Source organism: Knufia obscura (assembly GCF_036327395.1).
Source record: "Knufia obscura strain CCFEE 5817 isolate CBS 148926 chromosome Unknown scaffold_1, whole genome shotgun sequence".
Lineage (NCBI taxonomy): Eukaryota > Fungi > Ascomycota > Eurotiomycetes > Chaetothyriales > Trichomeriaceae > Knufia > Knufia obscura.
The window spans coordinates 1,741,275-1,764,379 of record NW_027042687.1 but is presented as its reverse complement, the minus strand read 5'-3'; the positions used below and the strand labels follow the sequence as shown (position 1 = coordinate 1,764,379).

Genomic DNA, 23,105 nt, shown 5'->3' with positions numbered 1-23,105 from the left:
TGCCCGGAGGCCAATTACTTAGCGTTGTTGCGCAGTGTCGCCACGCTAGCGAGTTCAAGTGCGTTGTGTTGTTGGGCAATGCTGGCAACCCACTCATCAGTCCAAAGAGAGCACCGACCTCAACACCTTCTCCAGTTTCTCCCCACACCCTTCCTCCCACCTCCCACACCTCCATGCAACATAATAATCCGGCCTCACAAGCACACAGCCCGAGTCCTCCACATCTCTGACCTTGACCCAATCGAGATACAAATCTCTATAGTCCCCTCCATATCCAATCGAATACGCCACAATCGGCACATCTAAGTCACCCGCCACGGCTTTCGCAGCATCCTTCCACCCTTCTCCACCAATCCCCGTCAGCAACAAAAAACGTCCCTTCCCCGCCAGATCAATCGTCGACACCGGCTTCGCAGGGACCGCACGATCTAGCCAAACATGTGGCAACCTCGCACCTGGATACGTCGTTGCATGATAATGCTCAAGCGGATCTGTCGCAAAGGTGGGCATGGGCCCTTGATCCTTGGTGTGGACAGCTGACGAGTTGTAGCGCTGGTTCATCTCGATGCCGAGACCGTGCTCTTCACGGTCCATCACTTTGAGCGCGGTTTGCAGGTTTGTGCGCCGTGTGCGGCCAGCGGGCGTATCGGCGCGGAGTTCGGCGTGGGCGGCGAGACGGGCGGAGAGGGTGGGTTCCATATTGCCGAGGGCGGACCACACGTTGCGGTGGTTGCGGAGGGAGGCGTTTGCTCTGTAGGCTGAGGGTGAGTGTGTGAATCTTTGTAGAGAACGAATGACATGGCTTGATTGAGTGATTAGGCAAGGAGACTTACTGTGTAACGACGTCGAGACCAACGGGTTGGCGCTCTGTGTTGTAGGTTTCTAGGAGTTCCTTGCCTGCTTTCCCTGTCGCAGAATCGCTTGTCAGCTTTCGTTCTGATTAGTGATGTAGAACAGTCAAACCTTTGCTGACATAGGCAATCTTCCACGCTAAGTTGAAGGCGTCCTGAATGCAGGTATTCGATCCCAAGCCATGGTTCGGCGGATGGCGGTGGACAGCATCGCCCAGGCAGAACCTTGCAGTGACCCGTTAGCGGCTTCGAAAAGAAGAGAAAGGGCCATCTACTAACACATCACCCTTCGAATAGTATTCTGCTGCAGTCTCGTTGATTGCCCATGTCGACAATCCTAGGATCTTCACATTGATGGAATTATCTCCGATGAATTGACGAACAACATCCATGTATTCTTCTTCCGAACGTAGTGCCCTTTCAGCACCAGGGGCAGGAAAAATAATGCACAGCCATTCATGCCATGGCTTCACCATTCGTAGGCAGCCGATCCAAGCATAATCGGGGTTTTCTCTATCTGGTTGCAAGATCCAGTGTAGGTTACCTTTGCGGTGCTCCATAAGATGCAACATGTCTGCTTCTATCAACACATTGACCGCAAAGCCTTGGCCTGGCCTCTTTATCATAGGAACTTCCAGCTGTCGTACTATGTTGCTGCGGGCACCATCAGCGCCAAAAAGGTACTTGGAATGGACTTGATAGGTCTGCTGCGTGACCATGTCTCGTAGTGTCGTCGTGACACCACCCAGTCTCGCATGCTGGACGAAAGACACAAACTCAGTATCCCATCGGCACTTGAAGCCGTTGAGTGTGGCATATCGGATCAACAAGGGCTCCATTAATGTCTGAGGCAGATCGAGCGGCTCAGAGGGGCTTGCGAGTTCATAGTCGCCCTGCCCGGAAGTAAACTGTCAGATGACGCTGGACCTCGAGACACCAGATTATGAAAGCTCAGCTAACAGAGAAGTCTCACCTTTCGCTTCGGGTCATTTCCCCATGAGTATATTCGAGCATACTCCTCTCCAGCCATACTGTTCGACCAACGAGTATGAATCATGTTGTCTTTGCCAGTCCCAAGCTTGTAACAGTCTACGTCGACACCAATGTCGCGTAGACAGTCTATTCGTATCAGTATCTGTCCAGCACCAGCCTTATCTGGAGTAATACGAACCTAATGCTGCCATATTTGTGATATGAGCTCTTGGCGTGTCTGCATTGCTCGGGTCCCTGCTCACTATCAAGCCACGTAGGCCTGGACATCATCGTCAGTCGAGCCATCTGTTGCGAACATAACGAAGGCAAGGCCACAATTGTTCTTACCATAAGAAGCAAGGAAACATGCCAAGGCTGAACCTGCGGGACCAGTACCAACGATCAGGAAATCCGTCGAAAAGTCGGCAGATGAAGGCGCATGATCCCCGTTCGTGAAAGACTCCTTGTAGCCATTTGTTTCAACCATGTTGTCTCAGCACAGAGAAAACCTGGTGAAGGAAATCTGGTGTACACAGTGTCGGTGGTCTGAGCAAGACCTTGCCTGTTGCAGTAGCTTGGCCGGTCGGATACGGTTGAGACGTTAAATTTCGGGTCGCTCGTTGCGTGCTCAGAGGAAGAAGAAGTCAAGGCAACGTAAGGCCACAGTAGTTTCAGACGGTTTATGGAAGGAATCATGAACAGTAAGAGTGTAATGGTAGGTTCATTACTGGCAGACACTTACCATAGTCGGTTTGGAGCTGTATAATTATCGATAGATGCTGCTCGTGCTGCAAAGACCATAGCCTTGGTACTCAACCGTGCGGACACAACGATCTTGCTGCTGGTCCTGGAGCACAATGCCAAGACGCGTTATTGTAGGGCCAAAGCACCCCACGACCCCATCCGGGTATATTCAGTAGTGGAGAACCCGCCTAGGTGGGAAGCCGAAAAGCTGCAAGATCATTCCCTGCCGGCGCTCATGCACTGGTCAGAAAGAGAAGACTGGGGATAGAGCTTATAGTGGATTTTTGGGGTCGTTCGACGTGCTCGAAGATGCATTACTAAAGTAAATGAAGAGGTAGTACCAAACAGCAGGAACGACACAACAAACTCTTCTCACAAGCAGCCATAGTTATGGGTTAGTATATACAGGGTCACGCTGAAGATACGCGGAAGCTGACACGCTCGCAGGCCTGACTCCAGTCCATTTCTTCTCACATGGATCGACTCGAATGTTGGAAGAAGATACGGACGCGGGTACTTACTGGAAGAAGTGCGGAGATGAGGCGCTGAAGCATGGCATCAAAGGCATTGTAATCATGGTGCGTACTTTTCTCCCCTCTAACAACCTGTCCTTGGCTGAAATTTTAGGGCGCTCACTGGGAATGTCTTGGAGATAAGATCGAAATAGCGACCAACCCGTCACCCGGCAAGAGTCCATGCCCTTTCGTCAAACCCGAACTGTACAAGGACTGGAAGCCGAACCCAGACTTAGCCACTGCTGAACGCTGCATTTCCATGCTGGCTGAGGAAGGGTTCAATGTCTCGGCAAACTCCAAGTTTGACTGGATCCACGACACGTACATGGTATTGATACGCATGTTTCCTGATAGCTCAAAGTGTCCACCAGTGACGATCGTGTCTATGAACGCTCGACACGACCCACATTTTCATACCCGGGTAGGCGCGACGTTGAGGCCACTCAGGCAAGAGAACTTCTTACTGATTGGCACGGGTGGTGCGGTACATAATCTGTACCGGAATGTCTGGCGACCAATGCTCCTGTACCGCGACAGCCTAGCTCAGGAGACCCTGCCTGAAGCGTGGTCGATGGATTTCCGGCAAGCAGCAGAAGATGTGATCACCAAAAACACTGGCCCAAAATTACGCCGCGCAATGTCGAGGCTGATGACGCATCCGCAGTATCGCGATGCTCATGCTACGGATGATCACTTCGTTCCAGCGTTATTTTGTGCTGGGGCCGCAGGAGATTGGGAGGACGTCGGGAGCAAGAACGAGCTCGGGGCTGAGACCTGGGAATTGACAAATATGTGCAATTCGCAGTTCACGATGGGCTCATATGAGTTTAAGGAAAGATTGGTGAGCAGTGCTGCTTAATTCTTGAGGTGGAAGGATTCGAAGTTGAACAAAATAGTAATGTACGAAGATATATGTGCCGGCACATGCGCAAGACCTCACAAAAGTCAGTGGTGTCATCTTGTAGCAACTGAGATGTAAAAGAATGACCGTGGCCTGTGAATGTCCCAAGTCAACTGCGAAGCTGGGTGGAAGGGAGGGTGCTTGACTGAAGTAGAAGCACAGACGCGATCTGAGTGCCCAAGCAAAAGCTATCTACAGAACTGGAGGCACTTTGAGGTTGGCCTGATACTGAAGGCAATTAACTCATGAAGCACGTGATATCCGGATCCTATCAGCCAATCAGCGAGCCAAATTATGACAAATCAGAAGTGTGTCCGCTACGAGTACGAGTACGAGGTGGTTTTACGTACGGTTTTGTGAGGTCTCTCTAGCAATCTCCTTTCACGTATTCTACATGTTCCGGTAATGCAACACGATGTCGGATGATCTCCGCTTCGTACGGGAAAAGCGCCAAAGCTAATTGCAAGAAGAGCTCTCGTTCTTCTACTCCTTGTCAACATTCGCTTGTGGTTCTCGCGTTATGTACTTTCTGCGATGATGTTAGAGCTGAGAGGCTACGAGAACCGATGTTAGCGCGACGCCGAGAGCGTGATTCTACGCCCCGGGATTAAAACATATTGCTTGAGGAGGCCTAGTTAAATCTAGCGAAGATGCTGCGGAGCAATTCGATATCCTGGCCCTGCGCAATTTGTCAAGCCTTGCAGCATCCGTCGTGGCTGCACACGAAAACGACGAACGAAGCTGGGGAGCATGATGCTGGACCTACCCCAGATTCTCCCCGGTGTCCTTTCCGTGGGGATGAACGCCCACGTGCTACGCCTGAACTGCCAAGAGACCCAGCATCTGTGCCGATCCCCAGCCTTGAGCACCCGAGGACACAACGGCTTGGGTAAGCATGCACGAAAGGGACAAATCTCTACCGTCGGGGCACCCGAAGAGCAACAAGGAAGGAGTCTGTCAAGCCGTTCTTAAACCACGGAAAGCCGTCCCTTTTCGACTTCGAGTTTCGCAGGAAAATCGAGAACAGCCCACCCTCATTGTTTGTTTGCACTGTCATTGATCACCGACATGGAAAACACTGCGACCACTGCGAAGCTTGAGAAACAACATAGCCAAATCGATGCTGAGCGTGTATCCCCTTCACCAACGCCTGAGACTGTCACGAAAGACCTGGCAGCTGAGCCAGAGCAGCATGTCCATGCAAAGACCATTGTGCTACTCATTGTGAGCTCCCTTCACGTTGTCAAGCAGACTTACACTGATAACCATCAAGGCCGTCGTCGGCATGTATTTTGTGCAAGTCGTCTTCTCGGGCGGAGTAGGCGTGCTATCCGGTACAATTACTGGTGTCGTTGGTGGTGGTAACCGATCGACCTGGCTTACGGCTTCGATAGCCATCTGTGCCGGCATCCTGAGCCCTCCCATCAGTCAAGCTGCTGATCTATGGGGGCGAAAGTGGCTCCTAATCGGATTTTCAGTCTGTGGTGGCGTCGGATGCTTGATCGCCTCCCGTGCCAACAACTTCGGCGTTCTCATCGCCGGTCAGGTCATCGGCGCCCTTAGTGGAGGTGCTCAGCCCATTATCCATGCCGTTGCCTCCGAAATCCTGCCTCGGAAATATCGTACCTTTGCCCAGGCCGCAACTGCCACAGCTGGTGGCTTAGGAGGGATTTTTGGTACTCTTGTGGCCGGCGCCTTGACAAAAAATGATCCAAATCATTTTCGGATATACTATTACATCGTCACCGCTATGTTTTGGGTGGGTGCAGTGATCGTCGCATTGCTTTACAACCCCCCTCTGCGAGAACTACAGACGAAGCTCACTCAGTGGGAGAAGATTGGTCGACTTGACTGGATCGGTAACGCCCTCTTCGTTCCTGGGCTCCTTCTGTTTTCGTTCGCTCTCACCTCGGCTGGCGAACTCTACCCATGGAAGAATCCAAAGGTTGTTGGGCCTCTGGTTGTGGGTGGTGTCCTGCTTATTGCATTCATTCTTTACGAGTGGCTTTTCACCAAAGAAGGGATACTGCACCACGCTGTCTTCACGTCTGGCCGGAATTTTCCCCTCGCCTACATGTGCTTCTTCATTGAAGGCTTGGTGTTCTTCGCCACGAATCGGTACTACGCTTACGAATCCGTTGCTCTGTATGGAAAAGATACTTTCTCGGCGAGCACATATTATGCTGTCGGCTTCATTACACTGGTTGTTGTGACACAACTGACCGGCGCGTACTGTTCCCGAAGCAAGACGCTCCGCGGGCCACTGGTGGTAGGCTTTACATCCTTCACGATTTTTGCCGCTCTCATGTCATCCCTGACTCCATCCACACGACACAACATCCTGGGATACGTGCCATTCTTTGGGCTTGGCATCGGCATTACACTCAATCTTCTTGTTGCTACAGCGCAATTCCCGGCGCCCAAGGAGCTTATCTCAATTACCACTGGTCTCGTTATTGGCGTCCGAAGCATCGGTGGAACGGTCGGCTTGGCTATCTTCTCTGCCATCTTCAGTGGCACGCTAAACAACAACCTTGCTTCCAAAGTGATCAAGGAGACGACTGCTGTTGGTTTTGACCCACAGTACCTGGAGACGCTCCTCAGCGGCCTCGAGAGCCATAACTCTACCCTTTTGGACGGCATACCTGGCATCACGTCTGCAATAATTGCAGCCGCTGAGTTGGGCGAGAAGGAAGCCTACACGCTATCCTTTCGCTACGTCTGGATCAGTGTTACCGTCTTTACCTTCTTGGCTGCTATCAGTACGTATTTCCCTTTACTGCCTTCTCGATGCGGTCGAGTCTTGCTGTGCTTGCTTTACCATATGGCAGGTTGAGCAAACGTTCCGAACGTATGAGATGCTTAAGAAATATGCTAACTCGAATTGACCAGCTTGCTTCTTCGTTATTAACCCGAAAGCGGAATTCAACGCTCATATCGATGCGCCGGTAGAGACGAAGAACGAGCTTGCTCGAGCAGGCATTGTAGAGAAACTGCACCATCAGAGGCATCACCAGGGAGAGCTGGCTTGAAGCAGGCTATCATACGACATCGAGAAAAAGGAGATGAAGTGACTAAATTCGACCCCAGTATGAGAGTCAAGTTGTAGGAGGTATCGTGATTCGCAGAAGTATTGCGGTCGCTCGGCGTCACACCTGCAAAGGCATAGCTGAGTAATGTTCACTGCTCGGGTAATTGCGACTTCTAGCGAAGCTACTGCTTGGTACCTGAAGATATATATTCACCTAGAATATTCAATTGTACCTATCTACCGTACTAAGTGTTTCATGCTGTTTGCCCCAATAGTAGTCTTCATGGTCGACGAGTAAGAAAGACTCAGGAACTACGGCCGAGCGACTTACACTGCAGGGCAAAAGTGGGCTAGGGTGGGTCAATCTACGGTATGCGAGAGGCTCTAACGCGTCATTCTTCTTCTGCCAACTTTGACCTCATCAGGCGTGATTTGACTCAGATGCCATACATGATGCTGACAGAAGACCTTTCGCTATTCGGACAAGCAATCGATTTCGATCAAAGATTCTCGTCGCGCTGATCGCGATCATTGCGAGTTGAAGCGCACCGCCGACCATGGGGTGCTCGTTATTAATGAGCCGTGCACGAATAGTGCTGTAGCAGGATCTGAAACTAGCCCACAATAGCTTCCAATGTGGATAGCACGCGCAAGATACGACGAAGCTCTGGTGTTGACGTCTCCTGAAGTGCAGGTCGAGTAGTTTGTGAGGATATTGCTCTTGTTGTCTGTTTCTCAATCCTACTCATGACTCCCCACGGCACGCCAATAGCTCATGGTAGCCACGCGACCAAGCCAGCATGCTGTTTAGCAGCACCAGGTTCACGTGCTTGACAATCGTTGTCGCTCTTCTAAACGCATCGCCGACGTATGCCTCGATTGCCAGCAATTGGACAAATCCTAATGCTCGTCTACCTTCATTCTCGAGCACATATCTCGTCGGGGAAAGAATCTTGCTTTCATGGCTGGCGTTGAATCAGTCTCGGAATGACCTATGGCTCACGCGATATGATGTCTCGACTGATGACTTCGCCCTTCGAATTGCTTCCGACGTGGATATCAGCGATGCCGGGTCCTTTGCGTGGACCATAGCTGTTAGCGATACTGAAGTTCTCATGGACACACGATTCGAATTCCAGTTCGTGACTACCGGATCGAATTATGACCCAACTGCACCGACCGAATTTTCCAGCCCAGGCTTCAACCTTATGCTCGTCAACCAGATCGCTTTGCCGAATGGAACAGCCACGAGCACAACGACTTCTGCGCTAGAAACAGCTGCACCCTCCACTTCATCAACGTCGTCGACGACCACGAGTTCTGATCCTCCGCCACCACCGAACCCTTCCTCAAGCGATACACCAGGTGTTAGTACGGCAGGAATCGCAGGCATAGCAGTCGGAGCGCTAGCTGCGGTAGGGCTGATTGGGTTCGTGATTGGCTATATGGTTTTCAAGAAGAGACAAGCACGGCACAAACCCAAAGCAGCAGACAACCTCGATGTGACCATGACCGGGCCATACGAAATTCTAGGTGATCGGAGGCATCCCACGGAAGTCTTGGGCAAGGAGGCTGAAGTACACGAGATGAACGCCTCCAAGGAAACGATTGTGGCTGAGGCTGGTGGTTCACAGGTGCATGAAGTTGGTAACACCATGAAGAGGCCTGGCCTGCACGAAATGCCTGGTTGAGGAATACTCCTTATCTGGAAACACAATTCAGAACGTATCCAGATCTCATACAATTCCACGCAGTCACTCGTTGATCTCGACTCACGATACAGTAGTGCCTAGAGGCACATGTTATGTGCCAAAAGAATGACAACTGGCAAGCGCTTCATTAAATGGTGTGCGCCAAACCTCACGCAGGCCGCCCGAATGCCGCTAAGGCTGGCTTCATGGGCTTGATTGCTGCCAGAAACTACAACCAGTAGGCACATGACCACCTTGAAGAAGAGGTCTGCGAGTTTCCGACCAGCGGAGTCTTTCCAGTGCCTCGAATCAGCCGGTCTTTCAAATGTAACCTCCGTCGAGATCGGGGAGCTGAGCGCCCAGAACGAGCTCGACCGGCAATACCATAGGACGATCGCGACGATTTTGACTCGTCGGCACAACGAGTTTCTTCTTCGCAAAGGATAGTACATACAATCGAATGAAGGTCCACGTCTAAGTGTCAAAGCCGACATTCTCCGCGCCATGCTGGAGGCAGTCACGGTGGTCAAGCGCATATTACGCCGGAGTCGTGACCATGAAACGCGGCTGGGGCGAGGTCAAACAGGGCATAGTTCCGACGTCGTTCAAGAATGTACGGAAGGATGGTAGTCTTACACAGTGGCAAGGGTCGCGAAAAGCGAATTGCTGGAAGAATACACAACTCGGGGTAGAAAGTGATGGTGCACCCCTCGGCACCCTCGTGCGGGGGGAAAGGCGGGCAGAACGCGTTACAAACGGTGGAACGATACAGTTTCGGACCAGAGCAAGAGCGTCACGACGCTCCTGTTTCCTCTTGGTGGCCATCGTGGGTTCTTTTTGTGACACCGGTACACTCTTGGACTCGGCAACGTTTACTTACAGCGCTGCGTTGTTGTTACTCGTGAGGATTGCGTATCTCACGTGTGATGGTCCGGGTGATTTTTAGTGGTTTCAAACATGACCTCTTGAATTTGAGCTTCAAGTTGTGGCATATGATTTTTCCTTCTTCAGTTAGGTTTGAGGTGTAATATCATCCAACATATGAATTTCCCGCGTTCATTGCATCGCTGGACGTGAACATCAAGCATTGCATACACTTTCTCCTTGAACGATTCCTTTCAAGGTCCTGGTTTGATCGCCATGACTTCGTGAGGCACGCTGTTCAGTGACAATGAACCTCTAATAATGAATTTGCCTACGATCGATTCGTTCGAACGAGTTGCAGCCATGGACATTAGAATAAAAATGGCTCATTCGAGAAATTCCCCTCCTCAGGACCTTGATCACCAACAGTATTCCAATCGCCAATCACGCCACGCCACAGCGTTACGTTGAGATTCATAGGCTCGTCGATACTGCAACCGTGACTGACTGAGCACGACAAAGCGTACGACTAGCTCATACATTCGTCTGTGAAGCCATCTGAGCGAAATCGATGTAGGCGAGGACCATGTTGCAGGTAAGCCAACGGGGAGCGACATGCACGCTGATGTCCGGGCGTCTGAGCATCTTCCAGAAGGACACGCTGGCAGCTATAAGCAAGACTTTCGGCGAGTAAAGCTGTCTTCTCCGTTCCCTGCTGACGCTGTGGGTGCTGTTGCCCGGAGTTGTCCTACGGAGAATCAACGGCGCCGATAACGTGCTTGGTTTGACCGTAAAAGCTCTTTTGTCCACGGCTCCTTTCTTCTCGTTGCTTTCTCCCCATCATATGCAAGATCAGTGCTGTTCGCTTTGAAACCCTGGTGGCTGCTTGTGCCTTGGGCATGCAATGTTGTCAATCACGATGCGCCAGCGGTGTAGCAAACAGGGTGCACTATGCCATTTGTCGATAAAGCTGTCAGTACCGTTCGGCAACATTTCAGACATTGCCTATCAAGACTGGCAGGCGGCGCGGCCATCAGCTTCGGGTCAGGTCCCTTAAGTCAACGTCGGTGCAGTCTTGACCACCTCCATCGCAAATCGCGCAGCGCCGCCATCTATAAGCTGAACGCCTTCTATGGGTCTCATCATACCAAAATCCGGTAGCCAGAAAGCGGACTCACATGCTTTAGACTGCTGACACGTTGGGAGTTTGGGGCTGAGAGCAAGCTTTGGTCCGAGTATACTCAATTGTTGTCTGACAAACCACACTCGCCAAAGAGCTGTTGCGCCCGCATTGTGTCTATAAGACAGCTTCTTGATCATGCAGCTCAACATCTAAGCCAGGAGTCCACAGCTCAAGGCACTCTCGCTGTAACCACGGACTTCAGCACCAAGATACAGCACTAGCGACAGTGCTCAGCGACAGACGGTTGCGTCTGCATGGGACGTGATGAAAGACAACAAACGCATCGACAGTCCAAGGGACATCGCATTGCAGTCTTGTGTGAAATCTCCTGCATATGGCAGGCGCTGACTCCTACGAGTGGATGCTCTAGTGCAAGCAGATACGGCACACGACATCACTATGGTTCACGACGAATGGCACACGAGGAAAGTGCTGCAGTGATTGACTGTGGCACTAGCCAACAGTATTGCGTTGCTCGCCTCTGAGTAGTGGCACTCTTTCACGACGACAAAGTCAGTGTGGTTGCTATAGCATCAGACACCACATCCACTAATCTTATGGTGGCCAATTTCGACTGCGTTACAAATCATCTCTGTTGCGACCAGTACCGAGTGTGCCATCTTTCATACACAAAACACGCCAGGTGTTGCAACTCTATCAGTACCTACTCATCTCGCACACAAAAAGCGTCATTCCGCTACCGCCAGGCAGTTCCTCAACGTTAGATAAGCCTACATGCAAGGTATGTTGCGTCTTCCATCACGCATTGCGCAAGCAATGCGTCCTGATATCGTTCATCGATCTTGCTACAGCACGCTAATTCCATACGCAGAGACATAGCCGTTTGTCCTAACTATTCCTGCTGCTCCTAGAACGACCGGAGATTCAGCCATCGCATTGTATCTTATACAATTATCATATCTTATCGAGCACTGAACAAGATGTCCAGTCGTGCTCGCAGAGTGGAGGAGGTTTTGCGCAAAGCCAGACAGGCAGCCGAGGAATCTGGCGGTCTCGATCCGAAAGACAGACGGTTCACGATCGTTGGAGGGACTGCGCCTGAAGATCGCTTGATCCTAGAAGAGAGAACTGAGAGCGGAATCGTACGACACAAGCTCACGACTTCTAGTGCTGCTCGAGCAACATTTCCACTACATTCTACCGCCCAAAATTCCTCGGCCAAACAACTGTCAGAAAGCGACGATCTTGCAAGTTCCACGAACAGACTGCTCGTTGTCACTAGTCAAGGCCAAGTTATCGGCCAACTCAATCTCAGCGAAGGGATCATACCTGAAGAAGTCTTTCAAGGTCTTTCGACACTGCGGTTTGGAAATGATGATCAAGGCCCAGTCCTCGTTGTGCATTCTGCCAGTACTGCGTCCGCGGGCCAGGAGAAGGTTGCAAAAGCTACGGATGAGAGTAATGACCATGATGCAGAAGGGTCGAATGGCGGGAAAGCAACAGACAATGGAGGAGTTGCGCGTCTCGGATCTACAGCAGCATCCCAAACCGCGACCGGATATGTGGGCGCTGACTCCGACGACGATGAGGATGCGGAATGGGAACCAGACAACTAAGGTATATCTGAGTTGAGATCGCGGAGCAGGACTGCATAGGTTGATGACAGACTGTCTGCGCCTCGTTTGTATAGTTATCACTAGTGGGTGTGATTGCCCTCAACCAAGGTTGAAACATTGCTTTGGCGGATCATGATGGTGGTTATCGTGTTGTCGAAGAAGTGAGCGCTGAAGGAACGATAGCTGTACGTCGCATGTGACCAGCCTTTCTACCTTTGTATTGTATCAAGAACAAAAGATAGACTTCATGAGATAGACGTTTGTGCATGAGCCAAAAGATTATCACAGTACATGGCAACTGGCCTCCTATGCTGAGCTGTACCAACTGCTCCGAGTATGAGCTATGGCAGCAGCCATCAAGCATAATGTCGTGGCTGCTAACAATCGTTCCTTGAGCTGACCTTCGAATATCACACCTACCAGGTAGGCAATTGAAGCTTCGCCCCTGGTAATCTTTGTTGGGTGGAGCTTGCTCACCGCCAAGGCTCGTGACTTCACTCTTCCGCAGCTGGCGCCATCATTTTCTCTCTCATTATTCCATCCCTTCACATCCCATTGCTACCGCATCGATTCCACGCCTCATTGTGGTCGACCACAATGGAAAGAAATCGACAGTTCTTCTTTATCTACAAAGGTGAGTCGGCGCGATCAAGGCACCGCCACGTTGACGACGAACAAGCGATACGGCTTGCCTCATTACTCATCAGCTAAAGTGTCTTGCGAGAACATCGAGGTATTGTCTTATCATGCCATGCACGCATTAACAAGCGATTCGAGCGCTGCACCTAGAAAGACCATCCTTTCGAAAGGCAGTCCAGTGGCGAGTCCAGCTATCATGTTCAAACATGGCTTCCGGACAAATAACACTATGCAGTCGTAGGAAAAATGTGGTCATGGTTCCGCCAACATGAGCTTCAGATCACCACATGGTCTTTACCTTGTGTTATGGGCAGCCAAAACGCCGCACAGTATCTGGCAATTCTGGCATCCGAGCGCCAGTGACAGATCTTGAAGAGCTTCAATTCTCGATAGCAGGCAGCCAGAGCTGAGTATGGACGGCACGTGTTCAGTGCAGTGTTTATTGCTGATTTCCTGTCCAGCACGCGTTGCTGCGTCAGTGCCACTATCGCAGGTGCATTCGTCGTCGACACTGCAATTCACTGGGGCTTTGCGTTATTACCTCGTGTTCGTTCGCTATGCATCGCTTCAACCGTCACAACACCGCTTGCACTGTTTGCGACTATAAGAAAGTTCGCTGCCTACCAAGACTTGTTCCCTTGTTCTTTCTAGATATTGACACATCACAAAACCAAGGTCCATCTTCGTAATCGACTATCTTACCGACAAAGGTAGGTACCTCGCCAGCAAAGCACTCTGAGTATTTTGCGCCAGCTCGGGAGTCGCATTAGCATCACAAGCTAACACTAGAGCGCAGAAAACGCAGGAAGATCGGAACGCAGAAAGGTTCGAAAACCGAAGAGTATCAATTGGTCGTCACGATGTCCGAAAGAAACGTGAAGCGCGAAGCCGAAGGAGGTCTAAGCGATACGACTAGCGACGTGGATACGAAGGAGCAGGAAAAGCAAAAGATATTGACACAGGCTCGTCGTGCTGCGGCCAACATAGACGCCAGACAGGGTCCAATTGATCCAGCCAACCGAAGATTCTATGTCGAAGGCAATCTTGATGGTCAAGGTCTACCCACGCTACGAGAACGAACCGAGACAGGTCTCAAACGACATCCTCTTGTCCTTCAATCACAAGCTGATCAAGCTTCCGTCACAACTGGCAAACTGCGAAACCAGAGTCCTCGACAGCCGCCAACTGGAGCAACGTCCAACGATCTACGCCTTACCACATACGATGGTACAGTAGTCGGTCATCTCAAACTGGCGATCACTGCCACTGAATTCCAGCGACTCCTCACAGAAAATAGCAATGTCAACGATACACTTGCCCTGCAAATCGAGAGTAATAGCATAGTCGAGAAAGCTGTACGAGAACCTGCTGCTGAGCCTCCAGTCGGCGCTCCTCGGTCAAATATGCCACAGCCAGATCGGGTCACAACTGGAAACACTCCTCAAGCCACACCAACACCAGCCCCTCGCAAAAAGCCACAGTTGAAGCAGAAGAAACCCCCAAAAGAAAAGGACTGGACCAAAGCTGTTGAGAAGCCTACAGGATCGACGAAAGCAGAAGGCGCTTTCTGCCTCACGTGCATTAATGGCAACCGTAGCTGCAAAGGTACAGAGCTGGTCTGGATTCATGGCGAGTACAGATGTGCCATGTGCGCAGAGAAGAGGGCTGGCACTGGATCTCGAAGATGCTTGTGGGCGGACCCTGTCAACAACATCACCACCTATGCACATGCTAAAGCCGCTGCTGGGCGTCCAGATATCAATACCTCGGCTCATATCGCTGAGCGGAAAGCTGCAAAAGCGCGCAAGTCGGACGGAGCCTACAAAGTCGAAGATGAGGCAGAAGAGACCGAAATTGACGAGGAGATATCTGAAGACGAGGATAGTGACTTTGACCTTGAATCTGCTGTTGACGCTGCATGGCAGGAACTGCGAAAGAACTTCACCGTCTTTCAGGAGCACGACAAGCTGGAGAGGGTGTTGCTACTTGAGAACATGCAGGAATTGCTCGAAGACATCATTGAACGAGATGGAGCGGTGGGAATCCCAGACTGGCAATGGAGACCTGATGTGGCTAGTGCTCTGCGAGCCCGCATTGATGCTCAATTCGGTGCTGCCAAGGTCGCATTTGATGAGTCGATGGGGTTGTTCAATGGCAAGAATATCGTCCGCAAAGTTCCTACGGAGCAACAAAAGCTTGAAGCCGCCTCCAGCAACACTGATCGAGATGACCCAAACACACAGAACAATGAAGTTTCCGATGAAGATGAGTTGATGTCTGACGCTGCCACTTCAAAAGAAGCACTCAAAGCTGAGAAAGCCACCGCCCGAACAATGTCGGAAGAGTACGACGCAGAGATGGAGGATAACTAGTCATACTCACGGTTTGCTCATCGAGAACGACCAGTCATAAAGGTCGTAACGCTATGTGAGCTGACCATGAAGCTGCTGTCAACGGGTTCAGCCTCAGCTGTCCTTCCGAACATGCTGACATGAGGTCATGTTCTCAGAATGGCTACCACGGGGTTTGTTTGCACGCGATACTGGTAACATGAAAGACTGTTTGAAGTTATGATTTTCGACATCGTCAGAGACATTCTTGACCGGGGCTGTTGCCCAGGACTCGAAATCCGAGTCGTTGTTTGATCGAGCCAAGCTCAAAGCTTTGCAAGATACCTCTGCATTCATAAAAAGTATAGATTAACAATGAGAAACGAGATTGAAATTCTACGACACGCTAAGTATTTTGACGCGTCTCCTATGCCCGGTACAGCATTGGCTTATGCGCTTCGCTGACCTTGAGGTTCGCCCAACTTTGTGTAGCTGCCGTGCCGGGCAGAACCGCTTGAATCTTTCACTGTGTTGCAGACTGCCGCAATTAAGGCAAGTTTGACCTGGATCAGGCAAGTGCCCTCGGTGGCGATATCCACGAAAAGTTTCGTCACAGAAACTTGGACGATATGAGTTAGCCCCACCAAGTCATGGTTTCGCGACGCGTCTCGCGATCTCGACCGCGCCTGCCTCAACGAGCCGCTCAGAGGTTCTACGATCCTCCTTCATTATCTCCTGCTCAGTCTGCAGTCGTACCCAATGTTAACTTGCGCTCTGCACCACAACAGTAACACTACTAACTGCACCATTGTGAAAATAGATGACGGCTGTTGACCAGGACATGAGAACAGGTGTAATTCTGCGATTTCCTCTACGAAAGGGGCAGGAACGCCAAGACGCGCCTAACGATCCCCACCTGCTACACACGTGATTGATGGTCCTGCCCTCCGCCTTACAAGGATACCTGGGAAGCTGTTGTTTGCTATCAGATTAGGACCTTACCGCTATTCTTCATCTACAGCAATGCCATCACGGATTCCGAGCACGAAGCGCAATCCTCTCTAACCAATTTTCCCGAGCCTCCCTAAGTTCTTGGATGCCGAGCTCATTGCTTTAAATCCCTCTGTCGCTACCACAGCTAATTTCATTAGCTTGGACTTGCCTCAATTCATGCATTCATCGCGACTACCACAGTCAGACAATCCGAATACAAACTTCAAAGGACCACGAGGCTCACTGCAACACCTTTGCGGTCAATGTGGCACAACAGGCTCCAAACTATCCCTCTGCACAGGCTGCAGTGTTGTCAAATACTGCTGTCGAGAGCATCAAGTACAACATCGTCCGCAGCACAAGTCAACGTGTAACAAGATCAAAAAGTGCCGCACCAAGCTTGCCCGAGAAGATGGCCTTGTCCGAAATGCGACTCCTGACTTCATGACGCCTGCCAATGCCTTCGAAACGAATGTGGGTCACTTCTATGGGCTGCTAAACACCCGGGACTATATGCGTGCACGGTTCGACCTAGCAGATACAATCCGCAAGCTAGGAACCTTGAATGGTGTACGAGAGGCGCTTGATCATTTGCAAGACATGCTTCGACTGTGCCGAGGCGACAACATGGGCGTTAGAGATCTCATACCTGCTATGATGTTGCAACTAGACCGAGACCAAGAGTGTTACGATTTTGTCAAATGGTACGAAACTGAGGGACAGCGAAGTGACTATGACTGGGGTGATATGGACCTTCCATTTCTCAATGTCAAGAATGCCAACGTTCTCGAAGGCGTGGAGTTTATCGATCGGAAGTACGGAGGCGTCCATCATGTCTCGGCGGTCATGTTATTGAAGCTGAAACTGCTCGTCGACATCCAAAACATCAAGCTTAGCAGAAGGGTGCTTGTTGATAAAATGCCACCAGAGCTGTGGCGCCACGTCGAACTCGCCGTCATCCGAAGTCCACTGTCAGAAAGATTCCGGAACCAGACCAGTCGCAGACTTGTCGCTATCGAGGAGACATTGAGGCGGCATGTTATGCAACTTGCCAGGACCCTCGACAACACAAATGAGCATTTCATATACGGCGTTCTCTATGCAGACAAATATCTATCGACGCGACCAGGTATGTATTCACCTGGATCAATCGAGGAGATGCAGCTGGGTTTGCAGTACAGCTTTGCAGCATGGTGGCAGACTGAGGGTGTATTGGAGTTGTTGCACTCGGCAAGAACGATTGCTGGCAAGGATTCAGCCGACGAGATCGACGGTATGATGGGTACATCGACGTTCCAGAGTAATGATGGGTCTTCTAGAGCCAAGGAGGAGTTGCTGGAGGATGTTAGCATCAATCGACTTTGGGGATACTTGGACTGGGCTGTCGAGGATGCCGGCAGTCTGAATGCGGAAAGACCCTCGGATGCCCACATGAAGAGACTCAGATCTCTTATATACTCGGAGGATGAGGATGAATGAGACACGACTCTTGACAGATGTTGATGATGGATGGTATGTCATATCGCAGCCAAAGGTTGTAACCTCTCTGCAAGGCCGCAATCATGGGCACACAGCGCTGATGCCATTGGTATCCTTTGGCAATCGGTGAATGTTTTGGCCTAGCTCTCGTAGCCTACGTACGATAATCCTGTATTCTCTTCATAATCATGTCCAGACAACTTGTCGCTTGTTGCATACTTTGCGTTAATCAGTGAATACTTTTGCGTTCGACAGTTAATGATCCCAGGCACTTCTGTTGCGAGAACAACGTTCCGATCGACAGGACAACCCCCTTGAATCCTTTGCCTCGGTTAAAGCGATCCCTAACAGGTTGCCCGACGCCCACCGGAGCTGGCCAGATCCACACCTATGAGCGATAAATCCGGATTCTCTAATACCTGCAAGAAACAAAACTCCCCGTCGATCAACATCTCTTCTTCCCACTACTCCCCTTCGCTTGTACTGCAACCTATATTGCACTAGGTGCATTAGACTCGACATCCTTAATGCCACTGTATCAGTTTCGAGGCTTAGTCGAATCTTCGCATCGCAGTATCCCATCAGAAATGAACTGTTTCTGTTGAGATTGATCTTGAATTTGTGCTTGGGCTTCCGGTTCAGGATCCTCTAGGCTATTGACGAGATACTACTCCGTATCCGTGGCGACCGATTGCAGATTGCTTCTAGAAAACCGATTGCAACGACGAGCACGGCTGGTAGTCGTAAGGGGCAATCAATTGTTCAGGCCGTTTGACCTACTAAACAATGGCTCCTTCTGGTCAAACCTACGTGGTGATTGATTTGGAGTATATGAGCTGCTATGGCTTCATGCTTAAATTCAGGCCATCACTAACCCAGCTCGTGGCAGAGGGGGAAGCAGGCTATAGGGCTTGCAGGTAGGCCTATAGTATATGAGACTGACTGTTAGGCATCGCGGTAGTGCAAGCATTCGCAGTGTCATGATGCACGACTCAAAAACCCCAGAAACTGCCCAACACTGAGTCCGGTAGTGAGAGCTGCTCACACTGCTAGTGACGGTCAAGACTATCATTTTCAGTTTTCTGCTTACACTGTTCTACGAGCCATGACGATTGCGTTGCGGGTTCTGATACTTGTGACTTTGTTATCATGCTGAGTTACGAGTGCTCGGGTTCTTTCATACTCGCTTCTCAACACAATGGACGGTCAACACCCCTTCGAGACCTCTGCTCTCGACATGGACAGTGAGGCCGCAGTGTTACTCGACATTGCGCAGCAAGAAAGAAACGAAGGTAAGCATGCATGGCTGGCCAGGCGCTAGCTCGTCGCATATTCAAATCACGAGCTCTGGATCCTTCTCCCTGCTGACACGTACAGATGGTGGACACTCTTCACGACCAGTCAACGATCCATATCTTTACGGCATATCAACCTTCTATGAAACGCAGTCGTCCTCCTTAATGCAGCGGCCCAGCTACCGGGTAGCACGTACCGCTTCTCAGCGACCACCTATCTCCAGCATCTCAGCATTTCCCTCTTCTTCGGCCACCGAGAATCTTGCTTCCAGCAACGAAACAGATTACATGCTTGGAGGGTTCCAGTCGCCAAGAAGCTTCACAGTACAGAAGGCTGGACCATCAGTCCACGCAGTGAAGCATGCGAACGCAACGGTACGGGACAGTCTTCTGTTGAGTGTTTTCCTTCGGCGTCTTTTCGAGAAAGTCTACAGGCAACCAACATGCGCAAGGCCGCTGCGAAATGCTTGATTCGGGTCCTGCGTCGTTCCCAACCTATCTGTCCGACGTGACAACCCTCGATCACCTGGAGCTGGCTCAATATGGGAAGTTCGGACTTACCTATCGATATCATGGTCTGAAGCCTAGCGATGTCGAGTTCTATGAAGTCCAGGTGATGTACACGGATGCAGAAGACTACGCAGTGCTGGCTCGTTGCTCAACCTCAGACCACTGGCAGGAAACAGTCTCCATGGTCAATGCGATCTATCATCATAACTTAGAATGCGGATCTCCTGGCAATTGCTCTTCTTGTGATAATCCACCACGAGTCATTGTATGCTTCGCCAATGAGAGATGGAATAGTGCCTTAGCTAGTAGGGGCCTCGACTCAGCATCTCGCGGTTTTGTCCTTCTCGATGGATATGACGAGGATTATGCGCACAGACTGCAAAACACAGATGTCACAAACTTCGAACGGTATCTTCTCATCGCTCGTTTGTCCTACAATGAAAGTCAGGTCAGAGGGCTGGCTGGAATGTGCACACCACCACCAACACTCTTACATAGCGACAACATCTCCGAGTTCATGCCAACCGAGCAGAACAAGTCCTTGAACAGCACTCGGAGGCAACAAGACACATCGATCCAACAAAGCCAACACCAAAACTCATGTTCCAGACTTAGGTAGCGATATCAGAGGCCCAAAAAACTCTCGTCGACTTATTGCTAAGGACAGCAGAATTGTACCAAAGGTGACTGATTTCTCAAGAGCGACTGAAAAGCCCTCGGGAATGACCAAGCGAGAGGACGAGATCTGTGTTACCTGCCTCGAGCACCACCGAGACTGCAAGGGTGGACATATGGTTGCTGTCACCGTCCGTGGTAAAACTGAGCTAAGATGTCCGTACTGCGCAAAGGCTCGCCGACAGTGCTTCTGGAAGGAGCCCGACAAGAACATCAACTCTTATGACGCTGCAGCTACATACTACCAAGCCTCCAAGCGACCTGGCAATACTCGAGCTGCACGTCGAGCAAAGGCTCTAGCTCGGCTGGCGCAGAGAGATGCGGCTACGGTTGAAGACGAGGTGGGTGGTGGTGATACTGAGGACGTCACTGATGTCGTAGGCTTAGAAGATGAGAATCACATGGAAGGTGGAGACAGTAGCAACGGCGCGGAACGTATGGGAGGCGAGCACGACACGGGCATCGAGGATGCCACGGGATACGAAACCGACACAGCAGACCAGTACGACACAGCTTATGAGGACGACACTGGAGGCGAGAACAACATGAACGATGGCGAAGGTCTAAGTCAGGACGAGGTCACTGAGGCTGATGATTCGATTCAAGACTGCCCACACGAGGCAGATGATACCAAGTACGTTAGTGGTCAGTAGATCATATTCACCGCACCTCACTTTTAATGTCGCCATCACAACATCTTGTCAGTCTCTACAGTCGTTCAAAGTTGGCCTCGATCTGAGTGGCCTCACCTTCAGCTTTCGAAAAGCCTGATATCCTTGTCAGCACGAGGTACGCATCAAGATAGCAGGTTGAGACAGCACTCAAATTACGTTCGAAGAAAGGTTGGAGACATAAGTTTGGCGCCTTCAGGGCCATTGTTCCTGCATATCAGCTGTGCCCGATCTTGCTGATCCGGTAGAGCACCAGTCGCAACTAGCTCTGCTGGTGAAGAGCGAGCGTCGTACATATCTCATCCTGTTGGGAGCGCAATTAGCAGCTGTTTGTAAGCCCAGACGGGCTCCGAGATGTCATGTATTTTGTCAATCAATCAACGTTCAACGTTCTCGCTTCTGTTTTTTCCTTGCTGGCTGACTACTCGAATCTGCAACATCCGCACTGTATTTCTCCAAAGCTTGCTCTGCCCATTCACCAGCATCCTTCAACAGCAACTTCTCGCCGATCCTCACAGTAAGAGCATGCTTCATCCTACCACTTCCTTCACCCTTCTTCAACATGTCCTCGTCTTGTTCGCGCGAAGTGGCATATTGCTCCAATCGCTTCCTTGTAACTGCCCTCAAGATAGTCAATGTGCGCATTTTCAGTATCCTCGTACGATCTTCGATGTTCTTGCCCTCATTCTGATATTTCAGCATCTCGTCCATGACAGCAGTGATCACTTCCACAAGGTCATCCGGGAACTTGGTGAACTTGGCAACAGAGTCGCAGAGGCCTTGGTCATTCGGCCCTTCTGTCTCACGCTCGAGTTGGAATCCTTCTTGTACGTCCATATCTTCGTCCTGTTCGACCTTTTGCAGCAGTTTCTGCATCTGTCTCCGCTTGTTGCCTTCTCTTTCGTTGTCTTCCAGAACCTGCTTGACGAGATTCCAGCCAATCTCTACAACGTCATATCGTGCATGCTTGGGTGTCGTATATCCGTACCGTCGCAGTAGTTCACCATTCGGTAGTGGGCCGTAGTAGTTCAACACTTCTTCTCCAGCTTTGATCTCGCGCAGACTGGTCATTGTCAATGCATCATCACCGTGTGACAAATGGGCATTGAACTCTGCGTCGGCATTGAGCATGTCTGCCATGGGTACCATGCCCATCGTGGAAGGTTTAGATTGGTCCTCAACCCAGCCGTCCTCGTTCTCATCCTCAGCTTCTTCATCCTCGTCTGGTTGCAGATCGAAAGCATACGACATGATCAGTGATCCGATAACGTGGCATTTCTGGAGTAACTCTTCGTCGTTGAGTGGCGTGGAGCCAGATGGGTAGAAGACGTTGGCATGTTCCCTCACCACGGGGATGATTCGTTCTTTGAACATGCTGTCAGCTGAGTCCTTCCCAATCTTGGTTGTCATTGCCGAGGCTTGCAGTTCGGCAAGTTCTTCTTCGGTCCAGAACATGAGAGTGTCGAACTGTGATGGCGTCGATGGGAGGACTGATAGGTATGGCGCCCATTTCGAACTGGAGTAATGCAAGGACTCGTAAAGCAGAATCAGAATCAGGTTCAACCAGGACATAGGAAGATCGACCGGAGCATCGCTAAGCTCGTTGTGGCTGTCATCGTCCAGGCTCATTCTCGACGTTTCGACATCAGGTGGGTCTTCGAAGAGCTCAGGTAGCTTTCGTGCCAATTCTGAAGTCTCGACGCTGATAATGGAACTTCTTGGTATAGTGAACAGATCAGTGTCCTGTGGTATATCGGCAGTCGCCACGATGCCTCGTCCTGCATCGCGATCTCTGAGGTCGACGATCTTCAGGGATGGGTGGAAGCTTGTACCGGGCTGGGAGGTGAACCATTCCAGAAAAGACGCCGAGGCTTCCTCGAAGTCTACTGAGTCTGCCATCGCTATCTCATACTCTGGTATGCCTCAACCACTTCCTTGCCAGTCAAGCATATTCTGCGACATACCACACTAAATGGGAACAGCGAATCTACTTCTCAGGAAACATTGGCATACCTGTTAAGGAATTTTCGCAAGATGTACGGTTGATACCAAGCTTGCAATGGCAGCTTACACGGTCGAGTCTTATTGCTCATACAGCACTTCCAGGGGTAGTTCCCGAACTTGGCAGGAGCGATTAGAGGTAGTCTAAATACTACGTCATCGGGTCGCTGGGCATGAAGTCGA

At 50.8% G+C, this 23,105-nt stretch overlaps 9 protein-coding genes across 9 annotated transcripts; 7 read left to right on the top strand and 2 right to left on the bottom strand.

Moving 5' to 3' along the window:
* Nucleotides 1-96: 96 nt before the first annotated feature.
* On the bottom strand, nt 97-2,310 carry PMZ80_000656 (uncharacterized protein; the record flags this gene model as incomplete). The annotated part of the gene is made up of 7 exons (XM_064869106.1): nt 97-751; nt 834-906; nt 964-1,076; nt 1,131-1,744; nt 1,825-1,970; nt 2,023-2,103; nt 2,172-2,310. 7 exons carry the CDS (start codon nt 2,308-2,310, stop codon nt 97-99), a joined length of 1,821 nt encoding a protein of 606 aa, XP_064734603.1.
* Nucleotides 2,311-2,957: 647 nt separating this feature from the next.
* PMZ80_000655 (uncharacterized protein) lies at nt 2,958-3,941 on the top strand (the record flags this gene model as incomplete). Its single annotated transcript, XM_064869105.1, has 3 exons — nt 2,958-2,961; nt 3,015-3,145; nt 3,195-3,941. The coding sequence occupies 3 exons, from the start codon at nt 2,958-2,960 to the stop codon at nt 3,939-3,941; spliced, it is 882 nt and encodes a 293-aa protein (XP_064734602.1).
* A 1,110-nt stretch (nt 3,942-5,051) lies between these two features.
* PMZ80_000654 (uncharacterized protein) lies at nt 5,052-7,015 on the top strand (the record flags this gene model as incomplete). Its single annotated transcript, XM_064869104.1, has 3 exons — nt 5,052-5,207; nt 5,257-6,745; nt 6,876-7,015. 3 exons carry the CDS (start codon nt 5,052-5,054, stop codon nt 7,013-7,015), a joined length of 1,785 nt encoding a protein of 594 aa, XP_064734601.1.
* Nucleotides 7,016-7,814: 799 nt separating this feature from the next.
* PMZ80_000653 (uncharacterized protein) lies at nt 7,815-8,705 on the top strand (the record flags this gene model as incomplete). The annotated part of the gene is made up of 1 exon (XM_064869103.1): nt 7,815-8,705. The coding sequence occupies one exon, from the start codon at nt 7,815-7,817 to the stop codon at nt 8,703-8,705; it is 891 nt and encodes a 296-aa protein (XP_064734600.1).
* A 2,988-nt stretch (nt 8,706-11,693) lies between these two features.
* Nucleotides 11,694-12,329, top strand: PMZ80_000652 (uncharacterized protein; the record flags this gene model as incomplete). Its single annotated transcript, XM_064869102.1, has 1 exon — nt 11,694-12,329. One exon carries the CDS (start codon nt 11,694-11,696, stop codon nt 12,327-12,329), a length of 636 nt encoding a protein of 211 aa, XP_064734599.1.
* Nucleotides 12,330-13,828: 1,499 nt separating this feature from the next.
* PMZ80_000651 (uncharacterized protein) lies at nt 13,829-15,340 on the top strand (the record flags this gene model as incomplete). Its single annotated transcript, XM_064869101.1, has 1 exon — nt 13,829-15,340. The coding sequence occupies one exon, from the start codon at nt 13,829-13,831 to the stop codon at nt 15,338-15,340; it is 1,512 nt and encodes a 503-aa protein (XP_064734598.1).
* Nucleotides 15,341-16,468: 1,128 nt separating this feature from the next.
* Nucleotides 16,469-17,770, top strand: PMZ80_000650 (uncharacterized protein; the record flags this gene model as incomplete). The annotated part of the gene is made up of 1 exon (XM_064869100.1): nt 16,469-17,770. One exon carries the CDS (start codon nt 16,469-16,471, stop codon nt 17,768-17,770), a length of 1,302 nt encoding a protein of 433 aa, XP_064734597.1.
* A 1,198-nt stretch (nt 17,771-18,968) lies between these two features.
* Nucleotides 18,969-20,903, top strand: PMZ80_000649 (uncharacterized protein; the record flags this gene model as incomplete). The annotated part of the gene is made up of 4 exons (XM_064869099.1): nt 18,969-19,062; nt 19,148-19,440; nt 19,493-20,190; nt 20,246-20,903. The coding sequence occupies 4 exons, from the start codon at nt 18,969-18,971 to the stop codon at nt 20,901-20,903; spliced, it is 1,743 nt and encodes a 580-aa protein (XP_064734596.1).
* Nucleotides 20,904-21,305: 402 nt separating this feature from the next.
* RMS1 (Ribosomal lysine N-methyltransferase 4) lies at nt 21,306-22,820 on the bottom strand (the record flags this gene model as incomplete). Its single annotated transcript, XM_064869098.1, has 1 exon — nt 21,306-22,820. One exon carries the CDS (start codon nt 22,818-22,820, stop codon nt 21,306-21,308), a length of 1,515 nt encoding a protein of 504 aa, XP_064734595.1.
* Between the last annotated feature and the right edge of the window lie 285 nt (nt 22,821-23,105).